At 43.0% G+C, this 21433-nt stretch overlaps 1 protein-coding gene across 1 annotated transcript in view; it reads left to right on the top strand.

Annotated features, from left to right (window-relative positions):
* OTOA (otoancorin) overlaps window positions 1-12782 on the top strand; it is a 93511-nt gene extending 80729 nt beyond the window's left edge. Inside the window, exon 30 of the mRNA XM_049788154.1 lies at window positions 12710-12782. Coding sequence (XP_049644111.1) covers window positions 12710-12782 — 73 coding nt within the window. The remainder of the gene's footprint in view (window positions 1-12709) is intronic.
* Window positions 12783-21433: the final 8651 nt, after the last annotated feature.

The raw sequence follows: 21433 nt of genomic DNA on the forward strand, positions 1-21433 counted from the left end.
CTCAGATCAAGCCGCCTGGCTTCTGATTGATATCCTGGACTCTCTGACAGTCCCCATCCTGAGTCTCTCTCCCTCTCTCTCTCTCTCTCTTTCTCTCTCTCTCTCTTTCTCTCTCTTTCTCTCTCTCTCTTTCTCTCTCTCTCTCTCTCTCTCTCTCTCTCTCTCTCTCTCTCTCTCTCTCTCTCTCCCCCATTTCCACTCTGACAGGTGGAGGTGTGACAGTCATGCACTACTTCTCATAGTCTGAGGACTGGGGGTGCTTGTGACTCCCCAGGAAGACCTCTGGATGGCTTTTTCTTTGTTTTGAGGTGGGGAAAGAGTTTTGGGGTCACACCCAGCAATATCTAGGGATTACTCCTAGCTCTGTACTCAGATCACTCCTGGCAGTGCTGGAGGACCCTGGGCAGTGCCAGAAACTGAAGTGGCTCAGCTACATGTGGGGCAGCTGCTCTCTCAGGCCGTTGAACAGCTCTTTTTTAAACATTAAACAGTTTTTTTTTATTTAGTTCAGGAACTGTGATTCATCAGGTTTTAGAGAGTTGAATTTTAGGCATATGACATTTAAACACCAATCCCACCACCAATGGCAACTGCCATCACTAGTGCTCCCAGATGTTGTCATCCCCACCCTCCAACCCCCACCCCACCCCACCCCCTGACAATTTGCACATCACACATCACAAAGTTGGAGAGTTGCAGCTTAGAGCTCATGTTTTCAGTGTCAATAAACTTTCTGCCAAGGACCAGAGAGGAAACATTTTAAGCTTCATGTGCTATATCTAATCTCTGTCAAGACTATACAGTTTCATTGCTATATAACAAAGAAGAAATAGGCCATCCACAAATGAACATAAGGACACAAACCAGTTACAATAAAAATGTGCCTAGAGAGAAGGGCTGCAGGCCAGATGGACCCTGCGCTTTGTAGTTCCCTGGCTGTAAAACAGAGGGGAGAAGAAAGGTGGTGACTGGGGCTGGGACTCAATGAAGAACACATGTCTGTGAGTATAAGAAACAACTCAATCCCCTGCACCCAAAACAATAGCAATGGCCCACAGAGATCTTTTAAGTAATAGAGCTCTTGCCTAACAAGTGAGGACCCTGGCATTATATGGCACTCCCAAACATTGCATTACCAGGCACAAATCTATTCATTCCACATGCCAATCCTATCAGCCCAGCTGGGTATAGTCCCTATTTTATTTTATTTTATTTTATTTTATTTTTGTTGTTGTCTTGTTTTTGGGCCACACTTAGTAGCGCTCAGGGGTTACTCCTCCTCTGCACTCAGAAATTGCTCCTGACAGGCTCAGAGGACCATAAGGGATGCCCTACCTGTTGTGTTATTGGTTTGGCCCCTATTTTATTTTTATTTATTTATTTATTTTATAAAAATAAGCTTTTTTTTTTTTTTTTTTTCGGTCACACCCGGCAGAGCTCAGGGATTACTCCTGGCTCTACGCTCAGAACTTGCTCCTGGCAGGCTTAGGAGACCATATGGGATGCCAGGATTCAAACCACCATCCTTCTACATGCAAGGCAAATGCTCTACCTCCATGCTATCTCTCTGGCTCCCAAAATAAGCTTTTTAATTAAATCACTGTGAGATTTAATTACAAAGTTGTTCATGATTGTGCACAGGCAAACGGGTGGGTATAAGCACCTTCTAGGCTACAGCTCTCCCTGCACCCAGAAGCTTCTTCTCTTACCTCTTAGACCTGGCCTGAGTGAGGGCTCCTCACTGTTTCCTCTCTTCTGCCTCCAAATTTATATTCTCTTTCTGACATGGCCTCAGTGACTCCAGGCAAAAGTACTGGCCAACCCTGCCTTGATTGGACTGGCAGGCCATCCAGTTTCAAAGGGAACCCCAGGGAAATTCCTCCAGTGCCCTGACTTGGGGAGACACCACTTACGGCTGAATCAGAGACATCCACACTGCCCTCTTGGATCTGACTGGGTTGAAGTTGATGTCATGGAGACATGGAGACTATGAGTCTTATTTTGGCTCTGAACAAGCTAGTCAGGAAATGCACATATAGTCCAAGATCCAAGACACATTTATCACACTGAATTGGGTGTCAGCTTCTAAGACTATCACCACACAATCCCCAATTCCTACTATTCACACCCCAGTCAGCCCTCTTTTCTGAGTCTGGGCTGGATTCAAATGTTTCTTTTTGTTTTGTTTTGTTTTGTTTTGGGGCCACACACAGTGATGCTCAGGGGTTACTCCTGACTATGAGCTCAGAAATTGCTTCTGGCTCGGGACCATATGGGACACTGGGGATCTAACCAAGGTCTGTCCTGGATTGGCTGCATGCAAGGCAAAAGTGCTACCACTGTGCTATCACTCCCCCACCCCCCCCTTTTTTTTTTCCCAAGAGAGGCCACCAGCACTATATATGAAGGTACTGAAACAGGGTGTGTGGTGCTGAAACTTCAACTTAAGGTCTTGGACATCAAGGGATGTGCTCTACCACCTGACCACTCTGTTCTCCAAAGACCTTTTTCTTTGTTTTGTTTTGGGCCACATCTGGGGATGCTTGGGCTTACTCTTGGCACTATGAAAGAGAACACTCCTGGCACTGTTCAGAGGACTGACCATATGGGCTCAAACTCAAACCCTACTACTATACTCTCTAGCCCCTATTTTTAATAACTAAAATAGAGCCAGAGAGATGGCTGTCATCATCTGAGACTGAAATAGAGTGATAAAGGAGGGCCCTTCCTTCTTGCTGGTTCACAATTTCCATTGCCTTATCACTTACCTGCCCAGGGTTAACCAGTTCCATGTTGGAAGCTATTGTGGGCACCCTCTACCGATATGCACAGGGACTGAATCCTGCTAACTACTGCACATTTGAATTGTTTTTTGGGGGGATTGAGAGATAAAGATACATATTCAGGGGCTGCTCAGAGGCTATTCTTTGTCCTGCTCAGTAGGTCCTTTGGAGTTGTTTGGGGGACCATAAGTGGTGTAGCAATGGAGCCTGGGTTTATCAGGTGGCTGTGTGCAGGGTAAAGACCTCTCTCCCATGTTATCTCTCTGGCTGATGTGTGTGCAGCTGAGAGGGCTTCTTGAGATGAACCTAATACCTGCATTGCAATTTGTGTTCTTTCATGGAGTTCATTTGCCTCAACTTTCTCACCCTCAAAAATATGTTGTTATACACTGCCAGGTCTTGGGGTAATTGATTTTCTTCCATTTCCCCTCTTTTTTCTTGTCTCTCTTTTCTTTAATGGGAAGATCTGGATGCCAAGGATCTAATTAGGGTTCTCATACATAAAGGCAAATGTTCTGCTGCGCCTCCCTGTGCCTGGGGATTAACTGTTAGATGTCAAAAAATATCAAATACAGTAAGCTCATATAATATTTCTTGAAACATTATTTTGTTATATTATTATTGTTTATTTTTAGTGGGGGGCTACACCTGGCAATTATTAGGGTTTACTTCTGGCTCTGCAGTCAGGAATCACTCCTGGTGAAGCTCAGTGGACCATATACGTCCTGGGGATTCAATCTCCGTTAGCTTCATGAAAGGCAAGTATGTTCCTTGCTGTACTATCTTTCCAGTCCCAACATTATAATATTGATGAGAGAAAGAGAGAGGGAAAAAAAAAAAGCACCAACAATCCTCATCAAAGTGAAAAGAAACACATTATTCACTTTTGTTATGTGTCATTTCATAAAAGTTGTAGTGTTAGGCCCAGGAAGATGGCTTTGTGCATAATCAATCCTAGGCTTGCACATGTGAGGCCGTGATTTTTGTCCTGCACTGAGGTTGTGATTCTGGGTGTCACATGTGTGTGACACCAGAGGGCACTGCAGCCAAGTGTTCTAGCACTGTCACAAGTGCCCTGGACATGAAACAGTGGTGGCAACCACAAAGGGAAAAGAAGGCAGAAGGGAGAATCCTATTTCTTGACAAATGTCAACATTCTTCAGAAACCAAATGTGCAGATTCCTAGAGCTGTGAATGACGTTAAGACTTGGCTGCAATGATCTAGATTTTAGTGATGATTCCGAGGGGGTGCTCTGGAGCAGGAGACTGGACCAGCTCCCAAGGAAGAACTAACAAACCAAATTTTCATCATTTCTCTGCATCTTCACCTTTCTTCACACTTGGGGATCCTCTTTTGAAATCCCTCTTCAATTTTGTAATGCCCAATTTCCTTTGCTATTTTTTTTCCTCCAGGTTTCTGGTTCTCTCTGTCCATTTTGCAGGCAATTCTAGATCCTTTTGAGGTTTGCAACTCCAAATGGTTGCCCAACTTCAGTGATCATTTGACAAAAAAAAAAGCCCCAAAACAAAGAAGCACTCCTTTGTTTATCCAGGCTACCTTCCCTGGGGAGCTGTGTAGGTTAAAGACCTATAAAAATCAGTTACAGTTACATAAATCTTTGTTTCCTCTTGCCTCTATTGATATTCAACAGCTTAAAACTCTTGAAAAAATAAAGACATGACAATAATTTAATATAACAAAGACAATGCCCCTGTGATAGTGCTCACATCAAACAAACTTGTCCCTTGTGATGAAGAAGTGCCTTCCACAGAAGAAAAGCTTTTCCAACCCTCTGCTTTTTGACATTTCTATGCTAGACAAGAAGGCTGCAGCAGAATTATAGTTAGCGGTGTTGTTAGAAAAAAATACGGGCTAGCAAAGAACACCAGAACATGTATCATTGAACTTGAAATAATTTTAGTGGCTGAGGCTGTGAAATAATCTCAGGGAACATGAAGAGAGGCAGAAGAATTTCTTGCTTTGCAGCTTCTGTTTCAATTGCTTCATGCAGGCCAAATCCTAAGAAAGCTAAGACTCAGTGAACTTAAAAAATGTTCGTGTTTACATCAGGGGCTTTAATGTGAGATCCAAGATGTCAGCAAAAGGACTCTGAAATAATTGCAGTAATGGTTTTAAAAATGCAAATGCCAGGACCACGGGTTATGTAGAAACACAAGGGAATGTGGCCATGGCTGATGTCCATGCCGATGGGGCCACACACAGCTCTTGGCTGGATCCTTACTAGGATTTTCTAAATCTTCTCTCTCAGATTTGTCTCTTATGGGTCTGTTTTCCATTCTATATTCAGAAGGTAAGTTGGAGCATTCCTTAGAACAGCCAAAAGCAACACATGTGTCCATCTACTGATGAATGGCTGAACCAGTGGGGCTCACCCATAAAAAGGAATGAAACACAGATGCTGCTGCAGGTTGGTTAGATCTTGAAAATATCATGAGAAAGAAACCAGAGTCAAGAAGCTTTTATGGTTCCACTGATGGGAAATATCTAGAATTCTTAGGAGCAGAAGAGAGATTTGTGGTCATCAGGATTTTAGGGCTGGAGGAATGGGGAGTGTCTGTGAGTTGAGGAGTTCTTTGGGGAGGACAATGAAAATGTACACTTGTGCTAATGGTTGTACAGATCTGTGTTCCAACTGAGAAAATCCATTGATGGGCATACTGCCCTCTAAAAGAGTGAATTTGTGGTAGGTGAACCTGACACTCTCCAAATGAGTGAATTGTGGGGTAGAAGAACTACATTTCAGTTACAGCTGTCAAACACATGGATGAAGAAGTTGAAGAATCATTGGATTATCCAGTTCCTGCCTAGTCTTCAGGAGGAATAAATGCACATCCAAGACAAAACTGTTCTTAACAACTAGGAAGCACACAATGGCATTTTTAGCAACCCATGAGAGTGTGTGTGTGTGTGGGGGGGGGGGCGGATATCCTAGTATATATGTGTATGTGTGTGGATATCTCTGTGTACATTTTCTCCACATTGTTAGGTAGTGCTGCAGACTCCATGGGCAACTTATAATTAGCTCAGTTCCATCATTGTCTTCTCAGAGAAATATCAGCTTTTACAGGTGAATGGCTTGGTCTTAGATGACTGGAGTCCCCCAACTCTCTCCACAAGTCAGTGTCTTTCTTTACATTTTTTTTTTTTTTTAGTTTTTTAGTGCTGGGATCCTGTGCTTGCATCCTGTGCTTCACACGTCCAGGCACATAGGTGACCATTGAGTCACAGGCCTGATCTTAATATTTAAATAAATTTGAGGTAATTTTGTACCTACTTGCAAGGAATGCTGTTATGGCAGAAGAGGTTATTGGGGACTTGTATTATTTATCTGAATTAGAGACAAGTCATTTTACTTGAGGATTTGTCTCTGATGACCTTGTTTTCTTCCTTAGAGAAATAAAAAAAAAATGCTTTCTACAATGTCTTGTGTGATATTCCAGCAGAATTTGAATGTGTATATGCGGATTTTAAGGCTGATTTGGAAATTAGCACTGGAATATAGAAAAGAAACTGACTTGATTTGAAATAGTCTCTTTTCTTCTTTTTGATTTATTGGTAACTAGGAGTTGATTTATCCCTAAGTAGTTCAAAGCCTTTTCTGTTTTAGCTTGGGGAATAATGTTTTTCCTCTTTTCAAAGATGTAATATTTTTGTTAACAGTACAGAAAGATAACAAAGATAAGAACCTTGGGGAGGGCTTTGAAGATAAAATAGGATTTGGAATTGGACATCCCTTGGAGTGAATGGAGCAATCTCTAGGTCTGGATTGTCTTGATGCTAGGTTTATTTGTTTAGGAGATTTCTTTACTTAATCTCAGGTGCATGCATGATAATTTCTCAGAGCAGAGAGCTGAACAAACCCTGTTTGACTTAGACATCTTTCAAAGGCATTTACCATTGATCTCAGGGCTGACTAAGCTTAGTTTCTCACATTGCTTGGAAGAAAGCAGGAATGATTGTCTTGTTCCCTCTCCAGCTCAGAAAGCTGGGCCCATTTTTTATAAATACCTGATAGGACCTCAGAAGCTTTAGGCCAGTGGTCTTTCAGGAGGGTGGGAAAGGAAGGGGTGGAATTAGGGAGATAAGCTTTTTTTTTTTCTTTTTCTTTTCTTTTTTTTTTTTTTTTGTGGTTTTTGGGTCACACCCGGCAGTGCTCAGGGGTTATTCCTGGCTCCAGGCTCAGAAATTGCTCCTGGCAGGCACGGGGGACCATATGGGACGCCGGGATTCGAACCGATGACCTCCTGCATGAAAGGCAAACGCCTTACCCCATGCTATCTCTCCGGCCCCGGAGATAAGCTTTAATATAGGGGAACATCTGGAAAAGTGGCTGGTGTAGAACTTCAGGCTTTGTGGTGGATCTTGTAACAGAGAGCTTGATCCTGATGTGAGGAGGATGGAGATAAAGGCTCAAAGTGTCCTGCCTGGGACTGGAGTAATGGTAAAGAGGTAAGGGTGTTTGCTTGTTTGTGTCTGATTCAGTCCCCGGCATCCCATATGGTTCCTGGAGCACTGCCAGGAATGAAGCCTGAATGCAGGGTCAGGACTAAGCCCTCAGCATTGCCGGGCATGACCACCTCCCTCCAAAATTAAACTGTTAATGCCTGCTCTGGCAGGCAACTCTCAGTATAGTAGGCACGATGGTTCACTAAGGCATGTGTTTTAGGACTTTTGTGCCAAGAACTATGGGAGAATACAAGGGTGGTGGCCCTTTGGGTCCTCAGTGAACATCTCATGATTTAGGTTGGGAACATGGGGGAAGGTCCTGGGATTGGTTAGCTTTATGGAAGGTGCTTACTGTGGAGTAGAATGTCTCAGAGTATCAGATAATCTTTGCCACTAGACCCAGGGAAGAGTAGTGCCATTTAGTTTCTGGGGCAAAGGAATGGAAACCCACAATCTATGCATGGAAACTTTTTTAAAATAAAAATTTATTTAAATAAACTTGATTTGCAAATTCTTGATAGTTGAGTTTTAAACAAATATTTCAGCACCAATCCCACCACCAGTGTCAGTTCCCACATCATTGTTATCATACTCCATCATAGCCTATCTCCCACTCTCACTCCTTGCTTTTCTTTGTAAATTTACCATATTTTCTGGCGTATAAGACAACTTTTAAAACAAACAAAAAAAAAGCCAACCGAAATCGGGAGTCGTCTTATATGCCGAGTATATCCCGAAAAATGTTTCAATATGCCACTAAATGAAAATTGTCTGAATATTGCCACAAAATGAATTTTCCAACTCGATCCTGCACCAATCACTGCAAGGCTTCTCGGACCACCTCTCTAACTCAGCCAATCCAAGCAGGCTTTTTATGCATGCAAATTAGACAATGTTCTGGACCCGATCTACACTGTCAAAAGCCTGCTCAGATTGGCCAGAGTCAGAGAGGAAGTCTATGACAGTATAACCTTTGAACCTTTGCTTGTTGTGATTGGCTCACTGTGGTACATACAGTTGCAGCACAGGAACGTTCTGTCTGATACAGCGAATATAGGCCTACCCCTATGTTTTAACTGCAAAATTAGGGGGTCATTTTATATGCCCAGTCGTCTTATACGCCGGCAAATACGGTATTGTTTTTTTCCCCCAATTTTTATTATAACACCATGATCTATCATCCATCTATTATGTTGTTCATAATAAAGTAATTTCAGGCATTAAGTATTCAAATACCAATCCCACCTCCAGTGTGACCTTCCCTTCACCAGTATCCCCAGTCACTCACCTATTACTATAGCTGCCTCCATGCAGACACAAACATATACATTTCTTGTCACAACAAAGGCAAATGGAATGATCAAATATTAGATCAACACAGGTCAATTTGAAGTGATTGTTATTTGTCTTCATGGAGTTAGTAAAGTTAATGTCTAAGGATTTACTGGGCTGTGGTGCTAGTTGAACCTTCTGTGCTGCTGGTTAGGCTCACTGAGGTGGGAAAATTACTGTGTAATTCCCCTATCAGATTTCCTGTGGTACTACTGGCTGATACTATAAGATATTGAGGTGTCACTCTGCTGCTTGCAACCGTATAGTCTAAGAATTATAGATCTAAAACAAATTAGGTGGCTTGGAAGTTTGATAAGGTTAAGTAGAGAAGCGGTGCTGTTTCTGTCAGAGGGTGTTAAGGGGTGGTGTTGGGCTGCTGTAGTTCATGCAGAAGAGGAGAGAATTGCTTCCTTCCTTTCTGAGAAAACTACCAAGCTATCAGCCTGCACTGGACTACCAGGGTGGTATTGGTGGCCATCATTTTCCTTCTGGAACAGAACTGGGCCATTTTTCTGCAGGGAGATGGAGGAGGTAGGCGGGGGCTGCCCAGGTCTCCAGTTGTGGGTGGCAGCAGGAGGGTTTGACTCCACCCCATTTGTGCATGAAAGTATGTGTATTGTGTCTTTCGGGATTTTATTTCTTTCTTTTATTTTTGTTTTTGGGTCACACTTGGCAATGTTCAGAGGTTACTCCTGGCTTTGCTTTTAGGAATTACTTCTGTAGTTCTTGGGGGGGGGTCCATATGGTTTGGCTATGAACAAAGCAATCTCTGGATTTTCATAGAACTTGCATTTTAATAATTTGCAAATCATACTTTCTTAAAGTAAATAGAAATACAATTAGAGTTTTAAAATTGGATGGCCTTAATTAATTTGTTTTGTTTGTTTGATTTGGTACCACACCTAGGATGTTCAGGGACTAACTATTACCCTGAGCTCAAGAGTGACTTCTGGCTGTGCTCAGGGAACCAACCATATGTAATACCAAGGATTCAAACCTAGGTCAGATGTATAGTAGGCAAGCACCTTATTCCCTGTCCTATCTCTCCGATCTGTCTTAATTCATTTTTATGTTTATTTTTTAAGTGATAACCTCTTGGGCCTTAGAGTACAGAAATACCACCTATCTTGCATGAGTGAAGCCAGTAAGGCTTTGGAATTCAATTTCTAGCACCTCCTCCCTCATATGCATTAGTGTGACCTTGGCAGTCCTTCTACTTGGGATCCCTTATATCAGAAGAAAGAGTGTGCTCTCTGTTGCACCATGGTCCAGTGTGTACCAGCACTCCAAGCAAAGGTGTGCAACCCCCCCCAGTTAACACTCTAACCAAGAATGCAAGTGCCATAGCTGAGTGTGGATCACTCATGATCATAATAGAAAGAGCAACAAAGCGGTAGAGGAAGGAAGGAAACATCCTATAATGGCTCCTTACCTAGTAATCAGGCGAGCTCTCAAAATGGAACAGATGTTTTCAGCATTCCAGCATCCCCAGTGATGTATTTACATGGTCAGTCTCAGGAAACTCATTTGGCATAATAATATTCCAATGGATCTTAAAACTTTATTTCCTAATCCCTTAATTGATTTAGGGAGTTATTCAGAAACTGTCAGAACAAAACACACACATTGGGATGTATAGCCCAGGAAGTTGCAGTGAGAAGCTAGGAGAAGAACCAACAGCTTCTATTCTAGAACTTTCCATGATGCTGTCTTTTTAGTGTAAGAAGCCAACATGAGATTCGTGAGTTTCTTCCTCATGGAGACTCTGGGAGAAAACCCTGTATCAAAACGAGTGTAGCCTTCACTCCTAGGGGCAACTTCATTCTCCATTTATTTGTGCAAATGGACCAGCAACCATGATGGGAACTGTGAAAACCTGCCTGGCATATTCTGTCTCATCAAAACTAATAAAAGATGAGGAACTGCTAAATAAGCCCTCAGAATGAAAGGCCCTGTAGAGAACAGAAGGGGACCCAGCTCTTTATTCAGCTTTGCAGAGAAAATTATCCAGGACAAGAAATTTGATGGAAATCGAGGGCCTGGTGGACTGATAAGAAATAAACACTGTCTGGCACAAAAAGCAGAGAAAGGTCCAGCACAGGTGGAGGGACAATAGCAAAACCATAAAGGGTTGAGCTGAAGGTGTGGTACACAAAGGAGAAAATCCTGAGTTTTATGTTCAACGTGACCCGTTCTTGGTCTCCGGGCATTATCCCTTCCAGTCACCCCACTACTTGTAAAAGCAGGCTTCAAGGCCAAGACTTCTGTGGGATGTGGGAGACACCAGAAGCAAGGGCTTGAAAAGGGGGATTCTCTTCACATTCCAGACTCCCTTCTTTCTCAGTCCCAGCATTGTCTATTTGACCAGTAAAGCCAGTTCTAATGCATCTGCTTCTCTCTCTCTCTCTCTCTCTCTCTCTCTCTCTCTCTCTCTCTCTCTCTCTCTCTCTCTCTCTCTCTCTCTCTGTCTGTCTCTCTGTTTCTTGCAGGGAATAGCGGTGCTCAGTGGCATCTGGAAAAGTTTTCAGCCAACCAGGGTGGTCATTTGCTGCTTTTTTTTTTTTTATATCTTCTTTGGTGTCACTTAGGCCTCCCTCTTAACCAATTGTTCTCCCTACTAGATAGCAGAGGACTCACACGATCCCCCACTTCTTGGTTTGCTTCCTACCTCCCCTGTTCTTTGAACACAGTCTCAGGAAACCTCAAGCCAATTTCTTTCTTTTTTGGGGGGTGGGTTTGGTTTTGGGGGCACATCCATTTGACGCTCAGGGGTTATTTCTGCCTATGCGCTCAGAAATCGCCCCTGGCTTAGGGGGACCATATGGGGCAACGGTGGATCGAACTGTGGTTCGTCCTACGCTAGCGCTTGCAAGGCAGACCCCTTACCTCTAGCGCCACCTTCACGGCCCCCCCAAGCCAATTTCTATCTGTTAAAGTGCATCCCTTTATTGCAACCTTCAAAGATGCTCACATGGCCCAAGATTCCACCCTTTCTGCCTGCCTAAGTCCCAGGTGGTGCCATCCCAGCCACTATCTTGGTTTCTTTCTTCAAACCTTCATCCCTCTACCTTAGCTAGGCTGACCTGTGGTTTCCATGACTACCTCCTCTCCTTCTTGGACAAGCTCCTCTCTTACCTTGTTTCCTCTATTGAGAACTGATCTTCCATTTTGTCCCAGGGACATTAGGTATCTTTCAGAACTGCCCTGTCCCCTCTAAATTCAGATTAAAGCCCTGTCTCCCAATTGGAGAGCATCAAGAGATGACACTGTGAGGGGTAGTTAGAATGAGTCAGCTGAGGTCCTGTGATAGGCCTGAGAGGAAAGCTCTCTTCCTCTCCCTGCTCTCTGCCCTTTGAACACCCCCTGAGAAAGGTGCTGTCTACAACCTGAAAAAACAGATCCATTCCACAGTGCAACCATGCAGGTCTCCTGCCCTGCTTACAGGTTTCCTGCACCAGAACTTTGGGAAATGCGTTTCTGCCACATTTAAGGCTCCTAGTTTACGCTATTTTATTATAAGCCACCTGAATAGTCTAAGGCCAGATCCTATCCTTAAGCATCAGTTTTCAAATACTCCAAATTTAAGTAGTTCTCCTGACTCACGTAGAATATAGTATATGACCTTAATAAATGAAAACAAAGCAAATTTTAAACACCAAAAGTTAAGAGATATATTTTTCTTTGGAAGGATTTTTTTTCCCAAAAAATGTCACTGTGCCTGTATAATTATTGATTTAGTAACTGAATCTCTCAATGAGATCCAAAGTTTCACATGGTCAGGACCTTGTCCTTATTGTCCCCCAAGATATATCTAGGACCCCACCCTCACAGTGGCTTTCATGTGAGTAGGCTCTCAATCAACATAAGTAAAGAGATACATATATAAAGGTTTGTTGGTTGCTCAGGGTTAGTTTATACATTTCCTTTCTTAAAGAGCTCTTAGGGCAATGAGGAACTTTCAACTCAAAGGCATCAACATCAGGAGCCTGAGTGATAGTACAGTGGGGAAGTCGTTTGTCTTGTATGTGGCAGACCTAGTTCCAATTCCCAGCATCCCATATGTTCCCCCAGCCTGCTAGGAGTGATTTCTGAAGGCCACTGAGTATAGACCCCCTCCCCATTTAAGCATCAAAATCAGAGGTGAAAACTTGAAATTAGTGGCACATGCCATGTCCCGAAGAAGGGCCTGCAGTGCCTGATGTTTCTGAGTTCTGAGATCTCTGGGATGTGGCATTGCTGCTGAGTTTGCTACCACGGACTTGACCCTGAAGATGCCAAGAACACTGCCAGCCACGACTAGCAATTGAACAGTGAACAGCAGCGTCAATCTTCAAAGCCGGAGATATTCTTAGATGCTTATTTTTGTAATTGGCTTTATTATGGAGTTGCTAAAATGGGCCCGAGCCATATGGCTCTCCATGGAGCAAAGTCTGAGAAAGGATGGCAGGGAGGGATGGAAACCCAGTCCCGACGGAGACTTTGGGAAATCACTGGTTGACTTCGGAGGCAAAACTCTAGTGTTTTGTTTTCTTTTCTTTTGCAGCTCTAAAGAAAAGTGTTGGCCGGGAGCAGGACAATGAGACAGACAATCAAACAAACAGATTTTAAAAAATGGCTTGTTTCTTCACTCAAGGTCAGTTCGGAATCACAGTGCAGAGGTGACTGTAATCATAGGCAATCCGGAATGGTTGAAATGATGTTGGGTCAGAAGGAGGCAGCCAAATTGAACCAGCAACCCCCCTCTCCGTTAAGCGAGCAGGCACCTCAATGAAGCTTGGAACGTGGACCTGCACATTTGGGGTAAGGGTATCCAGGCCTTTGATAAAGGGGACCAGTTTATTCAACTTCTATGAGTCAAAAGGGGCATGATGCTCAGTGTTCAGTGGCGGGGCCATGAACCAAGGCCTTTCCCATGAGATTGAATTTTGTCCCTTGCCTAACAAGCATCCCATTTACCACTTGGTTCCAGAGATGTACTGCGTGTGCCCCGGAAGCACTCTGACCCCGAAGGTGAGCACAGAACTGAGCCTGATGTGCAATTCCCGGGCACCTGGACGGAAACCAACTTTTCTGGTGCAGAGACATCGCCCTCACAGGGTCTGGCTAAGGATACTCTTTCAGGGAATTTTTATTTCATTTTGTTTTTCCTGATGGCAGGGAATTTATTCATTCATCAGGACAATTAAACAACTCTAATGATGCTCTTTTTAGAAAGATGTAATTGCATGCACATGGTAAAAGTGGAAGCGGCGCCAATTTGTTCAGTGAAAATGGTCTGCCGCCTCAGCAGCAAGCACCGTGCCAGTGTTCCGAGGCTCCTTCCAGAGGTTTCCATGCCTCTCTGGGCCTGCATGCGTGTACATCCAGTTCCTTTCAGAGCAACACCGCGGTAAGCACGCTGTGTTCCCTTCAAAGACTTTTTTTTGGGAAGTGAAATTCTCAAAACAAAGTTAACCATGTTAAAGCCTGTAATTCAGCAGCATTTCGTTGATTCATATTGCTGCGTGGCCATCGCCTCTGACAAGTTACCAAAACATGGTGCTTACACCCTGTCTTTATTTTCTGCACTTAACAATAGACCCTGGAGATGATTACACAGTAGAAAGTTAAATGGGGGGGGGTGAAAAAAAGAAAGTTAAATGGCCTGGCTCCCTCTGTCCCTCCCACCCTTCCTTTCTTCCTCCCTCTAGCCCAGGGGTCTCAAACTCAATTTACCTGGGGGGTCTCAGGAGGCAATGTCGGGGTGAGGCAGGGCCGCATAAGGGATTTCACAAAAAAAAAAGTCTTCAAACGTCATTATTAACAGTTTTAACTATTTCTTCTGAACATGAATAGAACATTGAGTGAAGATCATGAACAGTTCTTCTGAACATGGCATCTTTTGCCTATTCCTTGCTGCCAGAGACTTGACAGCGCTTCTCACAAATCTGAACCACATTTGGCTTTAGAGAGGAAACAGTTGAGACCCTCAGTATGGCTTGAAGATGATCATCATTAAGTCTAGACCTGTACTTTGACTTATTAAAGTTCAATGTGAAGAATAACTTTTCACACAAAAAGGCACATGGTGCACTTGAACATTCGGGAAAGCTCAGGGAAGCTGGGGGGCAATTCTCTCCCTCCCTCCCTCCCTCCCTCCCTCCCTCCCTCCCTCCCTCCCTCCCTCCCTCCCTCCCTCCCTTCCCTCCCTCCCTCCCTCCCTCCCTCCCTTCCTTCCTTCCTTCCTTCCTTCCTTCCTTCCTTCCTTCCTTCCTTCCTTCCTTCCTTCCTTCCTTCCTTCCTTCCTTCCTTCCTTCCTCCCTCCCTTTCTCCTATCCTTCCTTCCTTCCTTCCTTCCTTCCTTCCTTCCTTCCTTCCTTCCTTCCTTCCTTCCTTCCTTCCTTCCTTCCTTCCTTCCTTCCTTCCTTCCTTCCTCCCTTTCTTTCTCCCATCCTTCCTTCCTTCCTTCCTTCCTTCCTTCCTTCCTTCCTTCCTTCCTTCCTTCCTTCCTTCCTTCCTTCCTTCCTTCCTCCCTCCCTTCCTTCCTCCCTCCCTTCCTCCCTCCTCTCCCTCCCTCCCTCCCTCCTCTCCCTCCCTCCTTCCCTCTTTCTCTTTCTCCCTCTTTCCTTCCCCTTTCTACCAGACTTGGAAATGCTCTCAGATCCTCCTTTCAGGAAGAGTTTGATGCCCAGTTGCTGAACTTTTTTAGGGTGTCACTCAGCTGTTGAACTGGGGATACTTCTGTGACAGTGCTCTCTCCCCACACCACCATGCCTAAACAGGATGGCAGTGTCAAGACCCAACTATTTCTCTAATGGGCAATCTTGGCTTTTTATTTTTATTTTTTCTGGGCTGGGTACAATACTGCTTAGTTCTAAATTCTGCATTAATGGCATCCTCCTGTTAAATCTTGCCCCCTCCTCCTTTCCTTCACAGATAAACCTTTCGCACTTTCTTTTTCTCTGCATCTACTTCTTGAAAATCTATTCAACATATTTCCATATGCTTTATTTCATGTACTCATTTTTAATTGATCTCTACTGAGGCTGCTTCCAATAGCAGCTCCTGATTTTTACTATTACAAAATACTGAGTGCAAATCCTTGCACATATGTCTTCACACACATGTGCTAGACTCTCTGAGATCAAGTTGGGGGAGTCAGTTTAAATTTAATAGTATGAATGTGCATCACTTAACTACAGACTCTTCCCAGGAGGCTGTACTGGGTCTTGAACTGGACCAGATTGAGAGGAAGGAATTATTTTCCCACATTCTTGCAGACAGAGAATGTGATCATATTGAACAATATTCCTGGGTTGGAGACAGCTCAAAGAGTAGTGCACAGCCATTGAATACAGGAGGTCCTGGTTCAATCTTTGGCATTGCATGGTCCCGAGTACTATGCAACTCAGAGAGAGAGAGAGAGAGAGAGAGAGAGAGAGAGAGAGAGAGAGAGAGAGAGAGAGAGAAGGAGGGAGGGAGGGAGGGAGAGAGAGCTAGGAATAGCCTTTAAGCACTGCCCAAAACCATCTTCCCAAACAACAACAAAATGTTCCCAATTTTATATATGAAAAAATTGTCATTGAATTCTATTTATTATGAATGAAGCTAAACATATTTTCAATGGATTTACAAATGGTGGCAACAGGGCTGAAGGTGCTTGTTTAGCACACAGACAACCCGGGTTGAACCCTGGCATCTAATATGGACCCCCAAGCACTGCCAGGAGTGATTCCTGAGAAAAGAGCCAAAAGTAACCCAGGTATGACACAAATCAAAACAAAAAGTGAAGGCAAGTTTGGGCTAGAGCAATAGCATAATGGCTATGGAGCATGCCTTACAGCTGACTCAGGTTCAATCCTCAACCCAGGTTCCCTGAGCACACTAGGAGTGATTCTTGAGAGCAGAACTAGTTAAGTATCACCAGGGGTGGCTTTAAAACAAACAAAATGATGGCTAGCAAAGGAAAATGTTATTTCAGGTTAAAACCAGTAGTGTATATAGAGAGTTTACCCTGGAATTTAAAGAAAAAAAAATAATGCTTGAAAACAAAGCTCTGTTTGTCAAAGGTGACCTTGTGCCAAGTCCCCAGATATCTTTAGATACCAATTCTCTGTACCTTTGCTGTTCAGGAAACTGGAACAGAAAGTCCCTCACAATGAGCTAAGGGAGATTTTCTTCAATGCAGGGAAGATTATGTCCACCTGTGTAGGGAATTGACTGAGTACTGAATCTGATTATGATAAGGCATTCTGGATGCGTTTATTTTTTTTTACTCACCTCTCTGGATGCTTTTAGAATAAACAATGAGTTAAAATAATTTAGTTTTATGAGTTAGTTGTCAGAATGTCATTCCTGTCATCCATTACACTCAGCCTCAGCAAGATAAAGGTTTGTGCTGAAAATAGTCCCAAATCCTCCATTTCTGAAATGTACTCTGTAGTGAGGACCAAGTTCTCATCTCTAATCTAATGGCTTTGGGGGAATAGGACCAGGAGGAATTTGTCTTGTCTGATAACAGGACTGTATGGGAGGAAGCAGAGAAATTCAGATTTAAGGTTTGGTCCCAGATCCCAGATCCCAGGTTGATGTGTTTTTCCCATTCTATCTGAATGATGCTCTGAGACTCATCTTCCTTTCTGGATGCCTGGGAAAGAGGGAATCTGGGGAGGTATAGTTGTGAGCCTAGATATTGAGCTGTAATGAAATCCTCAGTGAAATGGCTCCAAAGCATGATTGAAACATTTGCCCTGGATTCCACGTCAGTTTGGTCCCAAGTTGGATGCTTGTTCATCGGTTCCAGGAGTTTTGCATCTTCTGTCTCAGCACTTTGTCAGCCCTGGAGGTTGTCTTTATTCATGTGATGGGAGCTGACTCATCTGTATGGCACCTTTGTTCCGACTCACAGGAAGGGTGAGCAAGAGGGCGTTGGACCAGCCATTTCTTTTTTAAGCAAAGTGAGGAAGATGCAGTTATATCATTTACTCTCACACTTCTTTGGTGAGAATTTAGTCATAGGGCCATCCCCAGTTGCAGAGAAGTGAGAATCGGGTAGGATGGCCATGTGTCTTGTGAAAAATCCCATCAAGAAGTACAAAAAAGAAGTCTACAAGGAAAAAAAGAGAGGGACAAATGTTGGGGGACATTTTGCTATCCCTATCAAATGGTTCAGAACCCAAAAAAATGATGGTCCAGGAAAGGCAATAATTCTTTGCTTGTCTATCACTTGTACTTATTTTAAGCATTCTGACTGAATGAAGGAATGGGAAAATACAGAGGAAGAAGAGGTGGCATCTTTTTTTTCTTTGATCTTTCCTTTTATGAGTTTTGGAGCAAACTGATATTATTCAGGGTTTACTCCCAGCTCTGAGCTCAGGAGTCACTGCTGGAGGGGTTTGAAAATATTCTGGATTGAACTATATTGGCCACATGCAAGGCAAGTGTGCTATCCACTGTACTACCTCTCTGGCCCCTCCAATACATTTTCTTTCCTTAGAAACTTCTGTCAGAATATATCTGTATCTAACTTGGGAGCTATTTTGTATCCAGAAGATAATTAGTATGGCATCTGTTACATGCTAGGCATCTGGGTACTGGATGCTTAGAGTCCCAGGAGCTTGAGTGGGCAGGGTTTTATTTTTTGTTTGTTTGTTTTTGTTTTTTGAGAGAAGCAAACCTGGCTTTAGAGGAAGCAGATTTTAAATAGCCTCATAGCTAGATCATAAATTTTTCCTAGGAAGAAAAATTCATTTGGGTCTAATTTATATTAGGGATTGATGGAGATTTTGAAGGAAATTTAAGCTGAGATCTAAAAAAAAAAATAGACATGTTTATAGTTGCTGATGAAAGGCAAAGGGAAATAGTGTTCAAGGTAGAATAGAATGGTGACCACGAAGGAAAGAGAGAAACTCTAGGGGCACAGGTAGGGGAGATTGCTTATACTGCTGTAAGCCTTTTGCATCAGCTTCTGTTACTGGCAAAGCTGTCCCCAAATGAAGTGACTTGAAATGACAGTAATTCATTGGTTCACGAGTCAGCAGATTGGCAAGTTCATAAAGATTTATTTTTCTTTATTTTTTTGTTTTTGTGCCATACCTGGCAGTGCTTACTCCTGCAGAATCAGGCTTACTCCTGATTATGCACTCAAGAATTACTTCTTGCCAGCCCAGGGGATCATATGGGATACCAGGGATCAAATCAGAGTGGGTTATGTACAAGGCAAATGACCTACCTATTGTACTATTGCTCTGGCCCCAATAATTCTGAGATTTACATTAAACTTATCTGCATGATTTTTAAGTTCTAGAATGAGCCCACTTTTGCTTCTCCCTATGCTTCTGAGAGTAGATAGCTGGTGGCTGGTGCACTCAAGCTCTATTCTCCCCCTGGTTTTTCTCCTCCACAAGGTTAGCTCAGGTAGTGAGCTCATATGGTGGCAGAATTCTAAGAGTAAGTAGAAGCTGCCAGACCTCAGGAGACAGGCTTCAAAGCCACTTTCTTACTTTAGCAGCATTCTGTTGGTCAAGGCAGGTTGCCCAGCCAGACAAAGAAAGGGGTGAAGAAATATACTCCAGTTCTTGAAGAAACAAGTTGAATATTCACATTGTGTTGGGCAGATCCAGGAAAGGAGACACTTGAGGCAATTTTTACAATTAAGTAAGGAATTTGTGTGATTGAAAAATATAGGAGATTTTTAAGTAGGAACTAGAGGGCTGGAGCAATAGAAGAATGGGGAAAGCATTTGCCTTGCAGGTTGCCCAATGGGAATTAACCCCTAGTACCCCATAAGGTCACCAGATCCTATCAGGAGTGCAGAGCCAGGAGTAAGTCCTCGTCACTACCAGATGTGGCCCCAAACAAACAAACAAGCAAAAACCAAAAAAAAAAAAAAAGTAGAATTTTTTTTTTAAATCAGGGCATATGGTCAAAGTGATTTGTGCTAACACATGGTGGTAATGGAAACCTTTGAGAGCATGTCCCTTTATCATGTCGGTTGTGAGCACTGGGATCCAAGACCTGTGGTGGTCTTGCTCCCAGAACTGGACATAGTGTCCACCTGCCAGTTCAGCTGCCTTGACTGGAAACAACCATAAACTTCCTGGTCTTTGGTGCCTGCAGGCTTCTCAGCGAGATGCTGTGGAGAGGGTTTGTCAAGACAGCTTAGCTTGTTTGGAGTTGCAAAGCTAATGCCCTCACCACAAGCTGAGCTGTGAAGAGTTCCAGATTTTCATAAATTATAATTTGTTTGTTGGGCCTGGAGGGGGTCTGGAAAGCCTGTTGCCACCTCTCTCTCTCTCTCTCTCTCTCTCTCTCTCTCTCTCTCTCTCTCTCTCTCTCTCTCTCTCTCACACACACACACACACACACACACAACATAGGCATGCTTACCCCAACTGGCATTTATCTTCAGAGCATCTTTTCGAGGAGTATTTTACGAAGTGTGGTGCTAGTGGTAGAGCTCACTGATACATCTTTTAGACTCTGTGAAGCCTCCACCTTTCTCTATGAAGGTTCTGTCAGAGAAACTGGAAAGAAACAGAAATACTTTCTTTCACACTAACTTGTTCTTCAGGTTAGCATCACTCCAACAATGCTTCTCTACCCCAGGAGGGACATTCCATTATTCTAGTACTTGTTCCAGTTCTAAGTTTCTTCTTCCACATTACTCACAAAACTTGACTTTGTCCAAAATTATTTTTTTCAGAGGCCTGAGGCCTAGATCTGAGGATTCTTCCCATCCTCTATGCTCTCAGACCCCTATATCTGGACTCTGTTCTTTTGAGAAGATAACTCCTTAGTACAATTTGTATTTCTATATTGTATATTTTATATATATGTATATATATTCTGTGTTAACTCAGCATTGCTTTTTGACATTTTTAAGTTCTTTCATATTGTTAAAAAATTACGATAAGATAAATCTGTGTGATTTCTGTGGTCTTATCTGTTAGGTCAGTGATAAACATTTCTTTTAACTTATACTAAGTTTAATAGTAAAAATAATCTGAATGAGAATATTAGAATAATGTGTATGTGAAAATAAATAATATGCCATTTAGCATATTCAACACAATGGCTTGAGATTAAATGGAATAAATGAAAAATTAGCTGTCTAAAAGGGTAGCAAGCCTAAGCCCCAGAGATGGTTCAATGACGTCTAGTACTTGCATTGTACATGAACTAATGAGTTCAAACTATAAATCTAAACCTTGATGTCTCCTGTACATGCTGATGTAATCTTGACAGCTTTGCTGTGAGGAAGGACTTAGAAGATGACCAACTGGTTTACAAAATACTCAGGGCAAATATAAGGGTCTGAACTTACTCTCCAATGCTGTTGTGTGTGCATGACCTTGATGCCTCAAGGTGTAGAGTGATGAGAAACAAACAAGCAAATACTATTATGCAAGCAATAATGAAAGTTTCAAAGGGATGAATGAAGGTCTGCTTGCTATTCAAACAAAATAGTCCTATTAGTGGGGAAACCACCTTGTTTGCTAAAAAGAGTCAAAAGAGAATAAAGAGAAAGGTCATTGAGGTCTGATGGCCTGAATCTCTCCCATTCCTAGACTAGTGTGTGAAGTTACCAGGGGAGCTGAATTTGAGCCTTTCCCTGGGACCTGAACTCCAGTCAGTAGCAGTCAATCTGTTGAATGTGGAGGATGCTTTATCTACTATAGTACATCAACTATATAGAGAAGGCTGACTGCCATTTTGAGAGGGAGCCAAAGAAACTGGTAGAACCACAGTAATTGAGGGTCAATCTCTCTCTGTTCTTTCATTATTCCATGACTGGACCCTGAGTCCTTTGTATTGGCAACACTCTGGAAGTCAAACGACAGACAGGCAGAGACTGTGTAGCTAGCTAGGT

Source organism: Suncus etruscus, chromosome 15 (assembly GCF_024139225.1).
Source record: "Suncus etruscus isolate mSunEtr1 chromosome 15, mSunEtr1.pri.cur, whole genome shotgun sequence".
Taxonomy (NCBI): domain Eukaryota; kingdom Metazoa; phylum Chordata; class Mammalia; order Eulipotyphla; family Soricidae; genus Suncus; species Suncus etruscus.